We start from the raw sequence: 22965 nt of genomic DNA on the forward strand, positions 1-22965 counted from the left end.
TTTCTAAGCAAGTCAAAGATTTCCACAAAACAAAAATATAATTCTAATATGTTCAAATTTAGCTTATGCTTGAGGCCTGGCAGTTTATGTGTTTCGTTGAAATATATTTAACCATTTGTATGTTGTTAAACGACCGTTGTACACGGACGATGGGTGAGGGACTGTGATGCATTCTGGGAGATGTAGGCGACTCTTTTCCGGTGAAAAACGGATATAGAGCTGCTCGCAGTGTGGACGCCATCATTACCATGATAACATCCTAAAATGTGAAACTTGAAGGATTTTTTCCCCTTTTTTAGTCAGTCGTTTCCACATTCTCGTGACCTTTACGAGTGGGGGTTATTTGTCAGAACAACAAATGTATTAACCTAAACGATATCTATATATTTGTTGACATAACGCACAGTTTCTGACTTGAACCGTCATCTTGTAATGTGAAGGTAGGAAATGATTTTGGTCCTAACTGCAGGCAGCAGATCTCCGGTCATGTATTTGTGGACAGAGGTAAGTTCATCTTCATAATGTTGGTTAAATGATGTGTATTACTTCTGCCACAAGCCTTAAACACTCGGTCTAGTGTTTAGTGATATTCCTTCACTTCAAAAAGTGAATATGTAATTTAAAAATATAGGAACAATGTGTCTTCTCATCTTAATGTAAAGCTACAGTTAGTTTGACTAAAATAAAAACGTGTTAATTCAATTTACTATTTGGCCTGTTTGTCGCTTTAGTCTTTTTACAAGATAAATACTTCCAATTTGTAATATAGCACATAAGAAAAGGGGGACTTGAGTAAGCTACTGGCAGTGGGCTCTCACTTTGCCTTAAAGTTTGAAAAGCATGTGTCATGGCATGTGAATTTGATTGTACCTGTGTTCACTTGTTTACTAGTTTTCAGGTAATCATGAAGGTAATGTTGCAATAGGTGATTTATTATATGGATACACTATGTCCCTTAAGGTCAGAATTTCTATTTTTCGTAATTAGTTGAGCTACTTCACAATCTTTCCACCCATTTCTTACAACTGCAGCAGTAACCCTGGGACAAAAGTACCCCTTGTTGGGCAATTCATCCTGAGGGGGACATGAATGTCTATTGCTGATTTTCAAAGTCAAAATGTATTTATAAATAACATACATTAAGGAGTATGGTTATATCTGTACCTTAAGAATCTTGAAGTAAGCAAAAGTTGCGAACTTTTTCTGCAGCACATGATTGTCATGCTCGGTTTAGAAACTATGTAACAATGCACCAACCTTTTTAAATAACAAGTTTGAAGTTTCAAAAATGGGATCTGCTGTGGGGCTGATAAGGGGTGAGAATCACCACGAGTCCCCACGATACAATGTTAACGCGATATTCGAGACACGATACGATTCTATTGCGATTTTCCACATTTTGCGATATGCTGAGAATTGCTTATTTTGTCAAATAAGAAATAAATCTCAGTCTGTTCATCTCACTTCAGTCTTTTTATTTCTACATAATGTGAGTCAAACCCACAGACTGACCAACACTGTGAAGATATTAAAACTCTGTAAGAGGCTGCATGCACCTCACAATCTGAACTGTTAGTATTTCAGTCTAATTGAACTTGAACATTAATTCTTAACAAGGCAACTTGTTCATAATGAATTGTGCAACCCCTTCAGAAGTTAAAAATTTAAAAAGCATATCTAAAATAACATGTTAAAAATATCGATACTTTGCCGCCATTAGGCGCCACACAAAATATCACGATACTATGTTGTATCGTTTTTTTCCCCCACCTCTAGGGCTGATGCCATATTGTTTTATACAATCTGTGAAGTTGATGTATTTCTAAACATTTGTTAAATTATTCTGTCCTTCTTGTCTTTATTTGCAGACAAAAGAATAAGCTTGATGTCACACTAGAAAAAACACAAGATTGAAGCCACCTGGGTACTTTCCAACGCCTGATGTCACTCTCCACATACCTGAACAATGCACACTCGTCCCCTTCCTCTGCAAAAAGAGCCAGCAGTCTTTCAGTAACGTGTGGGACCTGAACAAGCATGCAGAGGCCGATTGCATGGACTCGAGGCAGTTTCAGAACGCTTACTATTTGATTTCTGCAAACAAGTATCAGAACAGTGACACTGCGAAGCACAGAATTAGCCCTTCATGACTCCCTGTTCGAGATGAGACCTCGACAAAGAATCGAGATGAAGCCTGAGATGTCTGGAAACAGTGTGGAGTATATAGTGGGTGAAGATGATAATGATCTGGACATGAATAATTATTGTGAGAAGGCACGTGTCTCAGGATGGGATGGTAAAAATAAGAAACCCTCTAAGCCTGCCGGCTTGTGTCCAGTTGATCCTGAGTTAGACGGTGGCTCAAGTTCAACTGATGATTCAAGTGACTCCTCTTATAGTCCACAATTCAAACCCCCGCCTGCTATCCATTCTACCAATAAGAACTCAGTCTGTGCAACCTGTGGCAGAGGCCCCTTTCGGTCTCTCAAGCTCCATTTACTGCACTGCAGTGGTGTAAGAGTAAAATATCAGTGTTTCCTATGCAAAGAGCTCTTTATGACGGAGACGCAGCTTAATGAACATTACATGTCTTTGTATTCCTGCCACATTTGTGGTCAAGTTTTCTCTCATGAGAACTTGTACTATCAGCACCCGTGTCCCAAAAAGAGCAAATCCCCTTTGGTCCTCTTTTGTTCTGAGTCGATGCCGCAATGCTGTAACATATGCAAATCTTTTTACGCCTCTGAGAAAACTTTGCTAAGCCACGTTAACAAGGTTCACACGTCAGTGGTGAGCACCAAAGTGTGTATTATTACCAATCCATCTGCGCTGACAGATAAAGCAGGCCAGTCAGCCAGCAGGCCTCCAGAAGCATCCAACCAGGTTGTCAATGGAAAGTTTTGTGACACCCAGGCCTGTGCTTCAAGCTCTTCCTCTCTCTCAACCTCCTCTGTCCCCCCAGGCCGATCTGTTCAGCCTCCTACAGCCCTCCCACCTGACACAACTCCAGCTACTACAGCCTCCGTACGAGACTCTCCACAAATGCCCACTATTTTAGCCATGTTTGAGAATGACAGCCAGGATGTGGCCTTAATGAAACGCATGAACACAGGCTGGCGCTCAAAAACCCCTTACCCTTGCAGGCAGTGTGGCGCCATCTTTCGGCAGCCCTCCCTCGTCATCAGTCATCGCTACCTCCATCGCGGCCGCCGCTCACACCGGTGCCAGTGCGGCAGAGCCTTCAAGCACCGTCTGCACCTCCTGCGGCATTGTGTTCAGCATGCAGAAAACATGAGTTACATCTGTGTCAGCTGCGGGGAGACTTTTACCGGAGCAACAGTTTTAGCTGAGCACATAAAGGGCAAGTCCAGGAAAAAATCCCGCTCTGAACCTACACAGAGACGTAAAGTGAGGAAAAAGTGCAGAATGCCCTTTACATGTGACTGTGGACAGCGCTTTTTTAGGCCTTCTGCTTACATATGGCACCAACTTAAAAACGGGAACAAAACAAAATGTTTGAAGAAGCGCTTGAAATGACAAACACATCTCTGGTTTACTCATGCTTGTAGATACTCCTTTCTCGCTTTGTGCGACACACTTAAGATCAAGGCTTCAAGTAAAATCAGAGTCCCCACACTTGATATGCAGTTGTTTTACTTTTGGAAAGACAAAATCAATCGCACATTTGTTTTAATGGCTTTTAATTATACGCATCTCCAAGATAGTTATTGTCATGTCAAAATGTTTTTTTTTCCTACAACGTGCAAATAATACAGAGCAAACAAGGTCAACACATGTTCCTGTTTTGACAACATACATGAATATTTCATATTTTTCACAAAAAGCTCCAGTTTACCCTCCAGAGAAGAGTGAGTCCAGTTTTCCACACTTTTGATCCCTCACAAAGTGCTTTAATCACAGTGCAGTTTGTTTGTGAGTTTTAAGGTTTTGTTTGTTTGATGTACTCCTTTTTTTTTGGTAGTTCAACTTTAGGAATTTAATTTGAGCTGTCCTTAAAATGATTAACTTAATGTATGTCCACTAGATGGAGCTGTAGAGTTAAGGAAGGACGTGTTTACCAGACATCTTGAACTCAAGTTTGCTCTCAGAACAGGTGTAAACTGTTTGATGATACACTGAAATATACATGCGATTATGTTGACATGCCATACAAACCCAAGGACTCTTATGATGAAATAAAGCTTTCATTGACAAAACTCCAATCAAACTTTGTTTTCTTCTTTTTGCAGAGCATCAAGACACAATTCCATGCATAATTCAACTTACAGGTTAAAGTTAAAGCAGTACAATGAGGAGTTAATGGAAATGATGTAATAATCACAAATCCTGTTTGCAAACATCTGGGTTATCAAGATTTATGAGAGCTTTTTAAAAAGAAAGATAAGACTAGAACTGTAGAATATTATAAAAAGTTTCAAATAAAATAAACATGTAAAAATGTTCATCTTATTCCATAGGAATAAGGCAGTGAAGGAATCCATCAATGAAACCTTTCACTAACATTGAAAATAAGACTAGTGACTTTCCACAGTCCTGGTTTGAGATTTATTCACTTCTTTATCCTCTCTCACAAATATAACAAGATGCATTGTGATTCTCCCACCGAGAAGACGACTGGAGGGCTTATTTTGTCTGTATAGTTTTACAGCTATGAGTCATTGTGCAGTGCAGTGAGCACTGGGCCAGAAGATGAGGTCTTTAGTGGGTATGCCAGTCCTCCAAGTGGTTCAGCATGTTAACAGTCTTGAGCAGCGCCTGGTGGAGAGCATTTGCTTTCTCCCTTTATAGATACTGTAGATTAAAACACCAAAAGACATGTATTTGTCTCTGTAATACATGTATGAAGTCATGTCACCTGCAAAAAAAATCACAAAAAAAACAAAAATGTTTTTTTAGCAGCTCAAGACCACATCCCACTCTGTGTTGTAAGCCTGGTTATTTACCTTATATCGGGGTTGCGGTGACGTAGGACATGAAACAGCAGCTCCGATGTTTGTTGGAAGCAGCGACTCAGCTCGTCCAGCTTCTGCTCCATGGAGAGGATCCGCTGCTCCAGCTCCCGATAAGAGTTATTCCAATTGGCACTGAGGTCGCACATGATCATCTGCATCTGTTGGAATCCGACACACAATACAGATGGTGGATTTCTGTATCACCAAGGGAAAACACTGGAAGGTTCAAACATAAATATGAACCTGTCAGTTGTTACTGGAATAACTGGAGACACTTTTGAAATATGTGCTGCAGACTCATAGGAAAGATTTAGTAAAATCTGTTTCTGACTGACGGACTGTTTTATTGTGGATATGTGACAGTTTCAAGACAACTGATTGGGACAGACTCAGAAAACCACCTCATTATCTCCAACTCAAAAAGTGAATTAGTTCCATTTTTTGGCAGCTCAAGCAACTTGAGTTAACAAACACAACCAATTAAGACGGTTATAAGCCCTCAGACGATGAACACATGAATACACAGGATCATGGTATTGTTTACTTTTGACACGGTACAAAGGGTCTTAACTTGCGTATGGAAAAATACAGACTTATTATTACATAAATCAATCAGGAAAATACATTAAAAATATACAGTATATATACATTAATGCCTCTAAGGTATTATTCCGCCTGGCAATATTTTTTTGGCCTATAGATTCCTTACACAAAAGTATACAGAGATATGTTATGGAGCTTTTTAAAGTAGCTTCAGTGTCTAGTGTCAGAGCATCTTGCACATTCTGAGTGAGTGTTTTTTGGAAGTCATTATTATTATCTTATAGCTATAATAGATATTCCACTGTTGTCTAGCTTTCGATTTACCTTTGGGAGATCGACCATCTCACTGACGTAATCTCTCAATTTTCGTTGTTTGAGGCGTAAATTCCGAAATCTGGAAGTAGATTTAAAAAATATGATCAAAATAAGTCATGTGGAAATTATTCATAACAAACATACATTTTGATTACTTTTTCCCTGACTGTTACACAGAGACACTTTGCGAGACCTTTTCTTTGTTTAAAAAAGACAGTAAGATGTTAAATTGTGTTAAATTCAGGGTTTAAATGCTCCAAGAAGAACACTACAACAGAGGCACATGGAAACCAATGTATAATAAAAATAAATAAGGCTACCACTCTCTAAAATGAAGACGTAAAAAAAAAGGATGGCCCCATGTAATTGTCTTATTCCCAAAGTGTGGAGGTTCCTCCTCATCTTTTCCGCAGTGTGTTTATTTATAGTGGTTGTGCCCGGTGTAAAGCAGGAAGTACAACCCTTCCACCGAGGATAAGTCACACACACACATACACACACACGATCCTGTTGTCAGGATAATGAACCATACAGTCACACTTCTGGACTTCCTGTCTTGTGCAAACTATTTGTTCTTAGAGGAGCAGCTTCGGGCACAATAACAAAGAGGCACAACTCAACAGCAGATAGTGGTATTTTTTAAAGGCTCTTAGAAGAGTTTGTACAATATGCTGTGCACCTCTCACACTATACAGTTGTAGTTAAACAAAAAAAGGAATTTGAAGCTTCTGTGTTTTTAAAGTGGTTATGAAACACTGAAATTAATATAGATGCCTCAATGTCACATAAAATGAATATTTCTATATGGCCTTGTTTTTGTAGCACTTTGAAGAAACTGCCTTCTTTTTAAATTGTAATAGTAAAGGTACTTGATGAGGGAAACATTTGACTGTTAACGAACACAGGAAGACATTTTCTGTTCAAAAACACAACCTACAGTTCAAACAAGACAACTAAAGAGATCAGATACAGTATACCACTACCATGCGCCCTCCACAGGGGGCACCAAAATCAACACAAACCTAAAAATCCTCACAGGAGCGTTAATGACATGTCATATAAACATTGCCTGGATTCTTTGTAAAGGTTTATTTTGGGGCTTTTTATGCCTTCATTTAGAGATAGGGCAATGGATAGAGTCAGAATTTGGGGAGTGAGAGAGGATTACAGCCTCCTTACATGTGGGGCACACACACTAACCACTACGCTACCCCAACATTGCCTGTATTCTGTTCGACAAAAGAGTGGGCCTTTGATCACACATGCCCTGCACATAAAAAAGAGCCAATCTGATTAGTATCTAAATGAGCAGTTCAAAACTGTGACAATGTGGTTAAGCTGATTGACAAAATGAATGACCACCCACACAAACAGACAGAAAGACAGACACACACACACACACACACACACACACACACACACACACACACACACGCACGTGTCCCGCATTTAGGTGTCATTTTGGGTAACAGTAACTTACACCCTGATGGCCTCCAGCAGGCCTCTTTGGTGTCTTCGATGTTCACCACGGTTGCCTTTTGCTAGGTTTGCGCGGTGCAGAAGCCAGCATTCCCTGAGCACATTAGCAGCAGCGTGGCGGATCTGGTGACATTACAAATGGATTGATCAGACCATGGGGATACGGCCTTCAAGATTAGTTTTTAAAAAATTGCATTTTTAACTGACAAAAACACGCAGAATTTATTTTTAAGTCTTCCTACAGAATCTGGTTCACAACAGTCATTTCAAGGAAAGGATGCAAAACCGTTGCTCAACCGAGCCACCTGTTTTATTCAACATAGTATTTCCTGTTCAAACATTTGAGGATTTCAGATAAATGAAACAACAGAGGTCTTGTTAATAGAAAATGGATTTGTAGGAGAATTTGAAGAACAAGCCTTGAAGATAACAACCGAGGCAGCATTTCTCCTCGATCACCTTTGTGCACATTTTTCTCTTTGATCCCATTCATGTCTGTTTGACTTCCTGCACAAATCACTGTAGCAGCCCTGTGATGATGTCACGCTAGCACTGTTGTGAGAGTTATTAATAGAGGCTGTCAGTGTTGGCATCCAGATGTCTTCCCCTGTTCCCATCAGAGTAAATATGGACAGAAGAATTCATGCACACGCACAAAAACACACACCACACCACCAGCAAAGGCATAAAGATGCACCTTGTGACAGGATGCAGCCAAGAGCAGAAAGGAAATTGTTGTATCCTCCAAAGCAGTGCAACTACTGGCGTCACACACGGCTTTACGGTTGGATGAGAAGCTGTATGAAAAGCACAAACTGAAACCAAAGCTGAATGACCTCTATCAATCATTACACTTTAAGGTACAGTATATTCTTCAGAAACTCATTCGGCCCTCTGACATTGTTTCCTTGTAAGTTTGCGATTATCAGACACCTCCTGCTTGAATCCTATCCAAGCCTGCAAACAGAGTTACTCCTCTGTAAGTCACTTCCACAAAAACACACACACCGATTTCCTGCCCCACCGCTGCACCGTCCTGAACTAACACACATTTTCTTTCCTGACAGAGTTCAGATGATTTCCTCTGGTTGACACCTTGAGAATGCTATAAAAAGGTCCCTTCTCTTTTCCCACACTGTCACATCCTCTGGTGTCTCTTATTTAAGGAAAGAAACAAATTATATTAAGACTCAAAAACCAAAACACACATATACAACACGGAAAGTAGAGACGCTTCCATCCTGAGCACTCCATCCGCTTCAGGGTTTCTCTTATTGGAGGTCGGTAACCTCTGAAAGAAGGGCGGGAAGTTGACTGTTTATCAAGTCTTTATCTACGGAAGTTGATTCATAGATAAATATTAGCTAAAAAATACAGAAAAATAAGATCCCCTCATTTTAGTTACACCTATTATAATGGACATTTAAATTAAATGCAGGGTTGGTAAAAAAAAAAATTAAGATTTTGGTTGAAATTGTCTTTAGGTCCTGAAAGAAATTATTCATTCATGAGCTCTGAAAAAGGAAATCTGATCCACTGTAGCAGTTGTAAGCCTGTAAAAACTTTGACCAATGTCTGCCTCGAGGTACCAATTTTAAGAAACCAATCAGGCCTCCCTGTCTCCCTGCTCGTTCTCTACCCCTTGCATGCTCTAGCCCACACTCAAAGCGAAACGTTCAGTGTTTTCTTACTGCTGAATGAGACATGAGACGACGTAGTTTCTACACAATGCAAACGATCAGATGAGGTCCGCTTCTGGAGAAACAGCGCTCGTGTATGTAAGTGAGGGGGCGTGGCTTGTGAGGGAGCACAGAGGGGAGGGGGTGGGTGTAGACGGAGCACTGAGGGAATGCTACTTTCAAATTCATGCTAGTTTTTCGAAAATTACCAACCCTGCCTTTAAAAGCCAGTGATGTCATTTGGATTAGTTGCAACACATCAGATGTTTTTTTGAGTAAAGAGTCATTAATACAACCTAAGCTGAAATATGAATGTGTTAATTCTTACATTATAATACGCCATTTTTCCTTTCATCTTAAGCGCACACTCCCATTTAGTTCAATTATCATAGTCTGCCTAACTGCAAAGTAGTTTCCAGAGCAAACTGAAGTTTTGTTTTGGTAGTTCTTTTTTTTGATATTGTGCAATGCAGCACAGACTTTTCTAATCAGTCTGCACTTACAGCTGAATAACCACACAATGATCCAGTAACTTTGAAAACAATAAACACAGAAATAGTACCCACTGAAATGAAATTACCTATTTCAAACAAGTTTCAAGTTTCTGCAGAGTGATGAATGAAAGGGAAAGTACGCTCAAAAATTGAAGAAAAAAAACATCACAGTACGGTTTAAAGATGAGGTAGCAGCGATGTGAAGTGTGCATGAAAAGTGATGAAAGGGTAAAAACTGGAAAACATTTGTGGTATTGTCTTTGAAGGTAAGTCTTTCATCGGTGCAAAGGATCAGAAAAAGCAAAAGTGCTCACGTATGCACATCTTTAAGTCGTATTTCTGTTAAGAAAATTGATGCAAAAATTCAATCATAACTCGGTGAGTCGGAATGTTTTTCTTAACCACATATTTTAGTGGTTACAAAATGTGAACTATATCATAACAATTTACTTTTAATGACAAACTAAACATATTTTGCTCTTACCCTCTTAGAGATTTGGATGTCCAGCATGAAGAAGTGCACGTGTTTCTCTCCTTTGTTCAACGCCAGCGTCTTGTTCACCACTGCCACCAGCATGGCTGTGCAGGCTACACCCTAAAACCAATACACAGACATATTGAGAGATGTTGGCATGCTACTGATTTATTAATCATCTGCATCTCTTGCCAAACGTTTCTCTGAATCTTGGAGGCATAGAAGTTCAATCCTGACAACTGTAGCAACACAACAAGGCAGAACTGAGGAGAAACTGACTTTTCACTTCTAGAGACTGGATTTAGCCTAAACTTCGTCTCACCCCTCATGGGAAAAGTAAATGTTGACTCTGATACCTCATATGGCTCTGTCTAATAAATCAAAGTTATATTTAAATGACTACGGAGCTCCTTTCCTTTAAAATTAGCTTTGCGCTATTGCTGGACACAAAACCACCAAACGATGGTAAAGATTTGAATAGTACGCAGAGTGAATCACATCCACACATAACACACACGTCATAGGACACAAACAGAAATCCGCGCTGTTTTTATGTCCAACAAGGAAAATGATAGCCAGTCTTTACCTGTGCTCCTGCTTTCAGCTTGCGTTAGAGAGAAAGAGAAAGAAGGAGAGAGAGCAATCAAGCAGCAGAATAAGAAAGCACAGAGCAGAGTTTTTAATGATGTATTTATCTTACACTTTAAAAGCCACTAAATATCTATCATTACACTGTCTGTGAAACCTGGGAGGTGCAAACTCTTTCCATGGATCCATCCACACACAGTGATGGGATGCAAACTTTGTTGTCAACCCCTAAACACAGCTGTGAATCGAGTTAAGGCTGGACGTGCTGAGCGGTCGTGCTACAGGTGTGAGAGCCCCAGAGACCGGCTCCCAGACTAGAGCTGCCCTGGTGGGAGTAGGAATTTTATTTTTTCCAAATCACTGGCACAGGTTGGCACACCCTCCTGATGCACTGGTGCCAAAGGCAATAAACCACCTAAAAATGGATATGGTGGAAAGTTTTCCCTTATAAGGGGGGGGGGGGGGGAGCTTATAAAAACACAGCAGATGGAGAAAGAGAGATGGAAAGAGGTCGTTTTCCACTCTGTAACAGAGGTGTCTGAACCAGGTTGGTACCCTCATCCAGGACCAGGCCAGTGATTCTTACATGCTCGTATTAGAGTTTGACCCCAGAGAGCAAAGTCTATAACCTTTCTATACAATCACTGCCACTCCTCTTTTTAATGTTTATCTTCCACTAATGTAGCTCTTTATGTTTTATCTCAAATATAACTTCCCCATCCCCCAATCTTTCATTTTTTATCTATGACCCTCCCTTCCTTCCCTTTTTAGTCCTAAAAAAGAGAAAACCAAACCTTTATTGCTCTTATTTGCTTATTTGTACTGTACTATAGAACAATAAAGACACATTTTTTCAGCAATTATGAGATATAAAATATGCTAAATTTGATCTTCAAGATATCTCCATGAGGTGTATCAAGAAAGAAAATGTGCAGCAATACAATGTGAACCCTCAGGCTGCACAGCGACAGTCTCCTCCCCTGAGGCTCTTTTCATGTGGCTGCCTGGTACAACCAAGGTGCTGCAGGAGGGAGCCCTGTCCTATTTTTCTTAACAGCTGTGATCTAAATCACACACACAAAGGAATGAAGGCATTCATGTCGGTCAGTACAGAGTGTGCAGCCGGGCAAAGAGGGTTTAAAGTTTTCAGGTTAACTAGTGGAATAGTGCAGAACAGGCTGGAATATAACAGGAGAGACATGAGCTGAACTGAGTCGATATGAAATGAGAAAACAATATAGGAAAATGGGGGAAGAGTTTCTGAAATGAAACAGAAACAGATGGGAATGAAACAAACCAGAGAGGATGTTATGGAACAATATCAAACAAAAAACAATGCAGGAACATGGCAATAAAATGCAACAATAAATCCCTATTTCCATATGGGAGAAATGGAGTGGAGTGAAAATGAAAATAATTGGAGATTATTGAACATTGGAGTAAAAGTAGGAGGAACATGGACCCCCAGAAATAATGCAGGGGGTCTTAACAGAGTCAGGTCCGTGTAGAGAAACATATCAGATCGTTATGTTAAAAACAAATAAAAAAGTAAAACAAAGATTAGATATTTTCCATTCTTTTCTTAATGCGTTTTCCTAACGAGCAACCCAACGTTACCATGACTCCAGTGAAGAGACAAACTCCCTTTCCACAGCTGCTTTTGGGCGCCACATCCCCATAGCCCACTGTGAGGAAGGTGATGGCTATGAGCCACAGTGCTGTGTTCATGTGGCCAGTCACCTCTTCGGTCCCCCTGCAAGAAAAGAAACAGAGCTGAGACTGTGTTGGAACAAAACATGAACAATGCATACCACTGTTATTATGGGCAAAGTCTGGCCATCAATAATATTAGATGTTGATATTTGGTGGAATATAGGTTGCAACAGCAGGTGTCCAAAACTTAATTTCAGGGCAATGTCCAATGTAAACATCAATCTGACGCAGATAACATCTTGAGCTTGACTAAGGGTGGGAATGTATCAATACAGCCCAATATATCAACATCCTGACTTCTGTGATACAATTATCGCTTAGTCGGAGCCAATTAATGATATTTATATTAAAATCATGCTGCTCTATGCACAAAACCCTGCCAATTTGGCATACCACATACTGACTCCTCCTTCTGTGACATGATTGAGAGCAATCTGAACAGAAGTTAATTGGCCAAAGAAGAAGTTGACCGAGGGATAATATTAGACAGCAATGAAAACAGTTAGAGGATGACACACGATAAGAGGCAAAACTGACACCAAATGTAGTGCATTTGACCTATTTAGAAGGATTGTATATTCTTCAGTTAATCAGATATTGTGATGTATCATTATATGATTGTCTTGATATATATCAATCATCACAGAAGTATCATGATATAGTCATTATTATGGGTCACGTTTAGTGCATCGTATCATATCATGAGTTACCCTGCGTTTCCCACCGGTCACGCTGATACATTGTTGGTTTTAGGTTGTGTTGTTAAGTTAGTCATCCAAAACTTAATACAAACCTTGTTGCTGTATTGTAACCAAAACCAAACGTCAGCTAAAAGTCATAATGTTAATCTCAACTCAACTTGGAAAATGTGTTTGTGTTGTTAGATTATTAACACCCAACATCTTTTCAATGTTAGTGGTTGATGTCAACCAAACATTGTGTTGTAACATGAACCTGATTTTAATTTCCAAACAAAGTTGAATCTCTGTCCAACATTAGATGTCCTGTACCAGCTGGGAAAAGTCTACACAACAGTGTTTACATAAACAATAGCTAGGCTATCATTTATAAACCAAACTTCAAAAAATCTGACCATTTTGGTCCGTTTTGGAGTTATTAATACATAACCATGCTATATTTAAACAATGCTATTTTAAACAACACGGTAGTCACATTTCTCCAAAGGGTATTTAAATCCAATATGGTTTCTAGAGAAAACAGAGATAAAATTTTGACAGTTGTTAGGTTTGTTAGTTGTGTTGAATTTTGCGAAACAATTTTTCCATTACAATCATATAACCTATATAATACATTATTGGTTAATAAATTGCTAGGTCTTCCAACATCCAAAATCTCTTTATGGACAAAATAACCAACTTGCTTAACCGCTTATCTCCTTTCTGAATTTTTTTATGCTACTTTCTTTTGACAATCAAATGTTCCACTCATCAATAAATCCTTGCTAATACTGTCTGACACCTAACCCCTGGCAGCAGTTTCAGGCTTTAAATTAACTCTAAAGAAATAACCAATCTTGTCTCTGACGGTGTTGTTTGCTTTTGTAACACATAAAGACTTCTCAATATTGATTCAGGCTGTTTCATAACCAGCTAAGAACTTCTTACAGGAGCTTTAAAGCACAACAGTGACGCATTTATTGATCTATACCTGATTTTAAACTGCTATTCCATACATTGACTGTTTGCTGAGAGACACATTTCACAACTTGGTCATGTTTAAGCTTATGCTTACGCTTAAAGAGTCTTTAGGTTACACTAGCTTTGAAATAAAAGTTATGTGAATTGTACAAAATGATTCTTTCATTTTCCGATCCATTAATGTTTTTTGGTTCCCATTCTTTCTCAAAAATGTTTTGAAATACAGAATTGAATAAATTCTAAACCAATACTCATCCAGTTGTGTATCCGCCATGATTCAGCAGACTCCAGAACTTTATGACTTAGATCAAATAAATTGAACATCCTTTTTCCGGATTTGATAAAGGTGTGGTCGTCTATCAAACAGTGTTATCAGTGATGATGCTCTGCAGTATAGTGCAGGAGTTCTGGGATAAACTTATAAAGCCTGAGGACATGCAGCAGAGACCAAGTTAATGTAAGTGTTCATTAGTCTTCTGGATAATGAACTAATGTTTAAAAAGGCCGGTGTATAACAGTTAAGTGTTGAAAAGTGTGTTGGTCTTATCAGCTTTCAGTCAAAGCCTTTTTTTATTACCTTTGACAAGTAACAACATACAAGCCTGAGACATGTGAAGGAAATACCTCCCATTAGAGTCCAAATGAACAAATGACCTCATGCTGTCTAAACACACTGCAGAGGAGAACGCTGACAGTTTGTTGGCCGGTGTCACGAGGCAATTTGTTAGAGTAACTAAAGAGAAAATCATGATTATAACATCAGTTATTTCAAACCCATTCTGAACAGGAAAGTCAAATTGACCATCAAGATTCATGGAGGAATGTTAAACTACCGAGCGCCTTGTGTTCCTAACACGCATGTGTGTGACGGGGAGTGCAGGGTTGAAGGAAGATAGCAGACGTCCTCGTGTTGACATCTTTGAAAGAAAGTTTTAAAAGCATAAATATAAATATGCTCACATAAACATCACTCATTAGTGTGGGTATAGGTACAGTTCTAAGCATTGGCTGATTGTATAATATGAGAAGAAAGAAAATCACATTTCAGAATTTCAGGACAGAAATATTTCATAAGCCATTTTCATTTTTTGGTTTAAAAGTCTTTGATAACTGAAATCCTGACAGAGACTTCCAGTCAAATAGACGTAAAAACCTCAGATTTTCTTTACTTATAAGATTATCCTTGGAATAAAAATAGCTTAGGAAAGTCCTTTATTCACTTATTAATTAAAGTGATAGCAGTTAATCGTCAGTTTCATGAAGGATTTGGGGGAATTCTAGTTTAAAAACTAACGGGCAGAATAGTTTTGTGGAAAGCCAAAATCTTGCATTCCTATCCGCTTTCCTCTAAGCCTTTTTTTATTTGTATTTGTTGAGTTAGAGGTCTATTTGCTAAGTCTGAACAACTTTCATAGAATTAGCAACACATCTCGCAAAGATTATACCGGACAGGTGAGAGAAGAATACTTAACATTGTATACACACAATTTCACATTATTCCACTGTTCTGATAACAGTTGTAGAGTAAAATAAGTATCAATGCTGCAAGTTTAAAAATTACGTAAAATGAAAGGAATAAGTAGCTACAGGCAGGGGACAGCAAAGTTTAGCTTCGAGCAAAGACTAGAAATAGGGTAAAACCTGACTTTTGGCCTTGGTGAAAGTCGTGCTCTCTAAGTGGGCTTTGAGTTTTTAAATATCATGTTATAATCGTAGTATGCACAGAGGGCACACTGCATATCCATTTTGCTAGTACTATGGCTCGTTCTTGTGACAGTTTCAGAATCAGTCTGTTTGAATTGATGATACGTCATGCAGTTGTCTCTCCTACCTCTCACAGAGAGTAAGCATCCAGGACGCAGTGAGCCAGAAGAAGAGGATGAACACCAGCAGCGTGCGTGCAGGGTATTCATTCAGCAGTACCTTGAGAACAAAGCGGAAGGTGAAGTTGATGTTGTTGAGGGAGCCGATGCTCCTGTAGGAGGCGCTCAGCAGCACTTTGCTGTGCAGCAGGATGGCTCTGTGCACCAGGTACAAGCGCAGGAACATCAGCACTGATAAAAACAGGTCGATGTGCATCATGAGTCCTCCAGGCTGGTTGGAAGCACACAGCAGAGCTGGGGAAGAGAAGGTGACATTACGTCCGATCTCCCGGTATGAGCCGACAGGATGGATGACACAGACCAACATCTCCAGAGAGATCGCAAGAATCCTGTGGCTGGTCATGGCAATACGCCAGTCCACTTGGTTATGATCAATGACAAACAGCTGGAGGACAGAGGACAGAAACAGAGAGTGTGGGAAGAAAAACACATGATAACTGTGCTAATTGAAGAAGACACAAGTACAAATACAGTCAAATCTTTATATGAACTATTTTCTGTTAAAAGGAGAAATCCCCTTTCATTAAGTTATCTATAAAAGATACAAAGAGTGGATAAAGAGCGCTCAAATGTCATTTCTTATTTTGCCATTCTACATGTTGATGACATCATTACAGCTATGGGGCTGTCTATTTTCTTACACCTGTTCATGTGCTAACCCTCTGATAATGTTTTCACAGGATCTAACAAATACTATCACGAGGTATATTGGATTTGGCTGTACAGTAAGTGTGTAGATGTTTTTGATCTCAAGCAAAAACAGAAAAAAAGGTTTAAAAAAATGCAAACATATAGTTCTCTAGAGAACACCATGTTTGCAAGAGCCTTTGATAAGAGAAATGCTTTTGAAGCCTGACATGTAGGAGACCACCATTATCTAAATTAAACAAGACTATATTCTCAGATTTTTCCTTCTCTTATTTGATCCAATGATTTGATGCATTTCAGTCTACCTGGCTAAAAGAAGTAAGTCTCACTTCAAAAAATGAAAGCTGCATCAGTGCTTGTTTTTCGGTCTCCACCCTTAAAATCTTATCTCCCCTTCACACTTGCATGGACCCCACTTGTATCAGACACCCGTGACTTGCAACCAAACTGAAAACATTGTGTGTGAGAGTATAAACCCGGCAGCCCGACTGAAAACAGACAAAGATGGTTTGAGTCCCAAAAAGTACCTCAGCATATTTGTTGTCCATCTGGTGCTCTATTGAATATGCATGATGTGTGTGGGCAAATAAAAGAGTGTTTACTCTGTTTAATTTCATCCAAACCTTTTCATGTATATTAAATTACCAAACAGCGGCAGCGAGCCATGTGGTTTGGAAAAATATAGAAGCTTAAACATTGTTCATGCTTGTGTGGGCTTTTTTCTTTATGTAGACAGCAAATATAACAGAGATTATCAGTGTTAAGGCTACCATCAGTGGACCGAGAGCTTCATCTTAAAAGACTGCCCTCAAGTATCTCCAACAAGGTATCACTTTAAACAAGCTAAATCAAAAACAAACAATATTGTTTTAAAATAGACATGCACTGAATATGGCGAGCCAGACACTTAGAATCAACACAAACACACAAACTCTCACATCACAATAACAACGGCCATATTGTTGGAACAAAGAGAAAAGGCGAACACACTCACCCTGATGTCTTTATAATGGAAAGCTATAATAAGGGCCAGGAGACACCCAGTGGACAGGCTGATGGAGGAGTTGATGATGAGTAATACGATGTATCGGCTGCCCTGGGAAGGAAACAACAGAAAAGGAAGATGAGAGACTTAAAGGAAGACTTTTTACAGATTTGAGATTTGATTTATTTTCATAAATGTTTTCCATTTGTGACATCACAGTGGGATTCTTCTGGTATCTCCACCCCAAGCCTAGAGCAAAACTTTTGTGCAGTTCCACCATTTTTATTCTCACTATAGAGGAGTGATGTCTACCTGGAAAAGGGGGCTCGTTGCATTTAAAGAGACACACACACCAAAACAGAGCGTTCTGAGAGAGCTGGTTTATACAGGGTCACAAACCTCCTCTGGTGCTTGATTCATGTTACATTTTGACCAAAGCACAGCACAGATGTTTCATTTAGAGCACAGGGGACTGTTTGCAAATGTTCCTAAACAGTTTCTAATGCTTATAGAGGTTAAGACAGAGATGGAAAAATATACAAGAATATTAAAATCAAATAGGAATGCTTAACGTACTGAAGAATGAGCACTTCAATTGCCTTTGAAGAAAATGATGGATGAATGGTCATTGGAGGCCAATATATATGTTGTCTGACTTTTTTCAGGAAAAGGGAGTGTTCTTGCAGTGTTTTACAGTTCTCTTTATAACTTTATGTTTTACTTAAATATTACATTGCATTATTTCATATTTGTGTAATGCTATGATTTGTTCATTTAATGACCCGAACTGAAATTAATCATGATAACTCCTCATGACCTAATAAGGCAAACGAGACCATAAGCAAGAAGACTGATTGTTTCTTCAAAATATTTTAATACCTGCTGCCGCGGTGTCAGACAATGTGATTAAAAGTGTGCAGCAGAAGCAGCCTTTTTTTTACATTTTCAACACCAACGTCTCTCGATTTGATAGTTAAGAGAAGGAAGGATGAGACTTTTTTGTCAGAAGACATTGCTACCAAAATCAACACGATGTTCCTCAGGAGCCTCAAAGTTTAAATAAGGAACAAACAACATAAGCAGACACAGAATATAAATGGAAAGGTGATGTAACTAAGGTAATGTCAGGAAAAGAGATATTTTCTTTTAACTGAAGTAGATTGTTATTATTCAGATTTTTTTTTCACTGAATGATGAAGACTACTGTCTGTAGATGTGGAGATTCCTAATTAAGGTTATGTTCTTATGAAATCAAGTTTTTTTTGTTTTCTCATCAAAAAGCATTTTGACGCTTACTGTGCTTGGCATCATTGATTGTGTGTTGTTTAATCTACACTGTGGATTACCTGTGTATAACGTATTCAACAAAAAAGCATGCATTGATGTGAAAGTGAAATTAATCATTTTTTAAAACTCTTCTGTACTTTGGTCTCAACATGTTAAAAAGCATCTACACCCGTCTTTCACAAAACTCAGAGCAACTTATGCAACCCCAGTCCCAGTGGAAGGTTTTAGCGGGAATTGTAATTTAATGTGGTTTACAGTAAAAACAAATAATTGCAAACTTTCAAACTTGGGGAAACTTGAGCGTGTAGGTGGTATGGTGTGACGTCGGTTGGCAAGGTGGGCTGATTTCCACAGTTTCTCACGTAGCATCCGCATCATGCCTGTAGTTCATCCAGGGCTTATTAGCAAATTCCATAACAGAGACTTCAACAACATCACTTGCTGAGTTTCTAAATTTGGTTTTAAAACATTTTTTTGCTGTCGGAAACTGTAATTTCAAGCCCGGTGAACCCAATTTGGGTTAACCTTAACACGGATTGTTACTCACAGTCTTGGATGAAAAACGCCACCGTAACCAGGACGGGCCACCCAGAGCAGAGCAAAAAATAACACAAGAAAAAATGAATACAGAACAAAGAAGGTGGTCTGCTTGTATGTACCGTAATAAATAAATAGTTTCCAAAGAAAATATTCAAGCAACTGACTTCAGTTTTCAAATTTCGGTTGTTGGTCAATGGGATTTCATTAGCCTCCAAACACACATGTGCTAAATATCTTTTGGAACATAATGTGTCCTGTATTAAACTGACAAAGAAATAATAAATAATAGTTACCTTAACAATATTATACATGCAAGAGAGACAGTCATAGGAAGGGAGACAACAATGCTGGTCTTGTTTCCGATGAAGCTAGTTACTTTTGATTGGGAGAAGGAGTTCATGACCAGATAGGAAACAGGTTGGTATTATCACAAATAATTGCTGTCACTCATTTTAATATATCCTGCCCACTAAATGTGGATGCAATGATCAGTGAAACTTATACAATAAAGAAGCATGAAGGCTGCAGCTATGGGCCAGTCTGTCACCGTTTCCTGTAAGCAATGGCAACATCTTCATGTTTCATTTTATCTTACTCTAATGTCTTTTAACAGTCAAATATATCCTCGTATTGACAATCTTTGCAATGAACAATGTTATTCAGTTTCAGCAGCGTGTTGTTAACAACTCAAATAACTCAACAGCAGGAGTTTCAGGTATTAAAAAAATGACTGAAATGATTTAATCAGTATCAGTAGATTGCAGTAATATGGTGAGTGTCAGCAGCTGTAGAGCAGAGGTGGTTGATTGTAACAAGCAGGCGCCAAATCACACTAACAAGCGGGTTTGCGGCCCCGCTCGCCCTAAACGAGTGCAAGAGCCAAAGAGATTACGAGGTGCATTGGTGTTTTCATGAAAAAAAATTAAAATAATCTTTTTCAGTCATCTCATAATTTGTCTTCAGTCTCATTTTGTAAAATAAATCGTGAGAGAATCGTGTCGTGAACCCAGTATCGTGAGTCGTAACATCCCTAGTGCACACTCTAGCCTCTTGTTGAGCTAAACTCAAGACAGATAGACTTTTGGACTGGCCATGCAAACACACTAATTAGACGCTAAATGATGTGGAAAGATAGCCTGAAGTACTTGCAGCAATCTCGCTGTAGGGGAAGAGGTTAAATGTGGAAAAAGGCTCCATAAATAGCCCTGTTTTTCATTCATTTCCATGAAAAGGTATGCTTAGAATATAACTGTAGAACTGCCTGAACTTTGAAAGCCCTGCAGAGATGTCAACCTTTGTTAAGACAGCCTCTGTGTGACTGCTTGGGATGAAGATGGCACAGCTCACATTCATGACTTTGACACCACATTGAGTGTAAAGATGAACGCTGACAGCCATTAGATCAGCCTCTCCAAAATAATATGCTCCAACTGTGGCATGCAACACTTTTCCAGTGCATCAGCATTTCCATGGTACCTTAGCTTGTTCCTGTTGTTGAGAGGACTCAGACAACACCTGTTCTTGGTTGGATTTATAAACTGGAAGAGCAATGTCATATTCATGCCAGCACCATTAATATCACAAACATGTTTCTCCAAGTCCAACTCTCTAAACAAAGGCATTATTTCAATAGGTTCCTCAAAATGCTCGCTGATCTGAGTGAGAAATGTGCAGTTCTTTGACACTATAATCAATCACTGACTTCACAGCATGGAGGTGGTCTGATGTTTTGCGGCACGGATGAGAACTTTTTTCCACATGTGGAGCTGGCGTGTGCTGTGCTAGAGGAGCTCAGGGGGGAGTTAATAATTTGTTGATTGTGAGGCCTGGCATTGTTATCCACTGAGATCTGCATGTTAATGTCATGAGGCTGAGCTACCAAATTGTGTGTCTGGAAATGGAGGAACTAATCAGCGGGTCGGGGAGGTCAAAACCCAGGTGCGGGTTCTGCTGGGGTGCTGCATGATTGTGTCGGGGCTGTCAGCTAATCAAGGAAATTGTTAAGGAGCACTTCTGTTGCAGTTACTGAAAAATGCAGGAATAAATGAGAAAAAATACATTCAAAATGATTTCACATATTTTATTATAGGCCTAAATATATTCATTTGTTTGCAGCTGTTTTAGTAGCCTATTGTCTGGGTGAAAAGTTACTTGGAGCACTTGCTTCAGGATGCTGTCATCATTGGACACACTGGTGTTTATCGTTATGATACTGAAAGCAAGGATATTTTCTATTTTTAAAGCTCCTGTGAGGAACTCCTGATGATTGTGTTCTGTAGCCTACATATATAAGGAGGGGGGGTTTTTTAGCAAAAAAAGAATGTCTTCCCTCTTTTCTTCTAACAGTCTAATGTAAAACTCATTAGGAAACAAACTGTGGGATTTTTTTCGGGGGTTGCTGTTAATCAATTCATCTGACATCTACCCTGTTGAATTTACAGGCATTCAAAATTACCATATAGAAATGCTATCTTGTTGCTGTTTGGTCCCGTTTGTTTTTGTAGCTCATACAGACTCATCAGGATTCATTTCAGTCTGTTTCATAACAAGCTAAAAACTCCTCATAGTAGCTTTAATGTTAAGTTCAAGCCCGTAGTCTTTCATTAAAATGTTATGACAAGCCTGCAAAACAACACGAATCAATGTTGTTAATACAGTAAAAAAAAAATGGCTGCTTTATAAAGCATGCATAGTTGTGCTAAAAGTTGAACTTTGCAGATGCACGTTTAAGACAAGTAAGTTTGAAAGTGACGGAATTTAGTGAAGTTTTCTGTGATTTGTGAGACTGACACTCATGAGAATTACAGAGTTGTAGATAGGCAACACACTGTAAGGCAAGCATGTCAACAAAAACTAGTTTTTCCTCAAACACTAATTTTCTGTCATAATCTGATGTATTCAACCTTCTCGCTATTACTGTAGAGTTAATGTATCAAACGTACCGGATTATAGCGACATATCTCGGCGTTGATGATCATGAGCAGTATCCCCAGCATAGCAGCTCCCAGGGACAATGCGCAGAGCCGCTTCTTCTCCTCAACCAACAACTTTCTGTCCCGTAGTCTGTAGAGGTTGTCTCCCTCCATGAGAGCTGTCCGTTTCCCTGTCAGCGACACGGATACTTCTGCCAGATCGTTACTTTTTCGATTGTTCAAGCCATCGCAGTTCACACAATCCACTTTTAAATCTCCGTGTAGGCTGCGGTTCGTCATCTCCATCTCCAAAGCGCACTTGAGGAGAGCGCAGCCGCCTGTGCCTGTCTCACTCTGGTCCCCCTTCGCTTCCCCGTCCTTCGCCTGTCCGCTCCCCTTGCTGCTTCCCCCCACAGTCGGGGAAGGCACAGTCCGATGGGCGCTCTGAGTTCAAGGCCCTTCTCCTCCCGTGGGTTGCTCATTGAAGTAGCAGGTTCAATTAAACACTTTGCCTCTACTACACCCTCACCTTAACACTCCTACTAACCTGCGTGGCGTGCTGACGCAGCACTGATGTCATTTGCACACTGCAGGGGCTCGGCGCAGTCGGCTGTGTAGGCTACTCTATTTGTATCATGGCTTATTATTTTTGGAGAATGACTCTGTCTGCCACAACGTTTCTTTTGCACTATACAATCTCAGAAAAAAATGTTAAATATAAAAAAGGACTACGACATTTGCAAGAGTAAGAGTAAGAGCTAGTAAGTTGATTTTTTTATGGTCAAGGTCAAAC

At 39.4% G+C, this 22965-nt stretch overlaps 2 protein-coding genes across 5 annotated transcripts; one reads left to right on the forward strand and one right to left on the reverse strand.

The window, feature by feature from the left end:
• Positions 1-198: 198 nt before the first annotated feature.
• Positions 199-4215, forward strand: si:dkey-79d12.4 (myeloid zinc finger 1). Its single transcript, XM_061050861.1, has 2 exons — positions 199-504; positions 1869-4215. Exon 2 carries the CDS (start codon positions 2164-2166, stop codon positions 3535-3537), a length of 1374 nt encoding a protein of 457 aa, XP_060906844.1. The 5' UTR covers positions 199-504; positions 1869-2163; the 3' UTR covers positions 3538-4215.
• kcnn4 (potassium intermediate/small conductance calcium-activated channel, subfamily N, member 4) lies at positions 3685-22734 on the reverse strand. Of its 4 annotated transcripts, none has more exons than XM_061050860.1 (10): positions 22203-22734; positions 17443-17544; positions 15749-15840; positions 12164-12299; positions 10545-10562; positions 9968-10078; positions 7312-7433; positions 5841-5910; positions 4965-5131; positions 3685-4812 (listed from the first exon to the last, which is right to left on the reverse strand). In XM_061050860.1, the coding sequence occupies exons 1-10, from the start codon at positions 22476-22478 to the stop codon at positions 4749-4751; spliced, it is 1158 nt and encodes a 385-aa protein (XP_060906843.1). In that variant the 5' UTR covers positions 22479-22734; the 3' UTR covers positions 3685-4748. The 4 variants fall into 4 exon arrangements, with proteins under 4 accessions (XP_060906843.1, XP_060906839.1, XP_060906842.1 ...); XM_061050856.1 differs by having other exon boundaries at positions 15749-16185; positions 22203-22733; XM_061050859.1 differs by having other exon boundaries at positions 3685-4876; positions 15749-16185; positions 22203-22732.
• Positions 22735-22965: the final 231 nt, after the last annotated feature.

The sequence above is a fragment of the Labrus mixtus genome, chromosome 11 (genome assembly GCF_963584025.1).
Source record: "Labrus mixtus chromosome 11, fLabMix1.1, whole genome shotgun sequence".
NCBI classification, from domain to species: domain Eukaryota; kingdom Metazoa; phylum Chordata; class Actinopteri; order Labriformes; family Labridae; genus Labrus; species Labrus mixtus.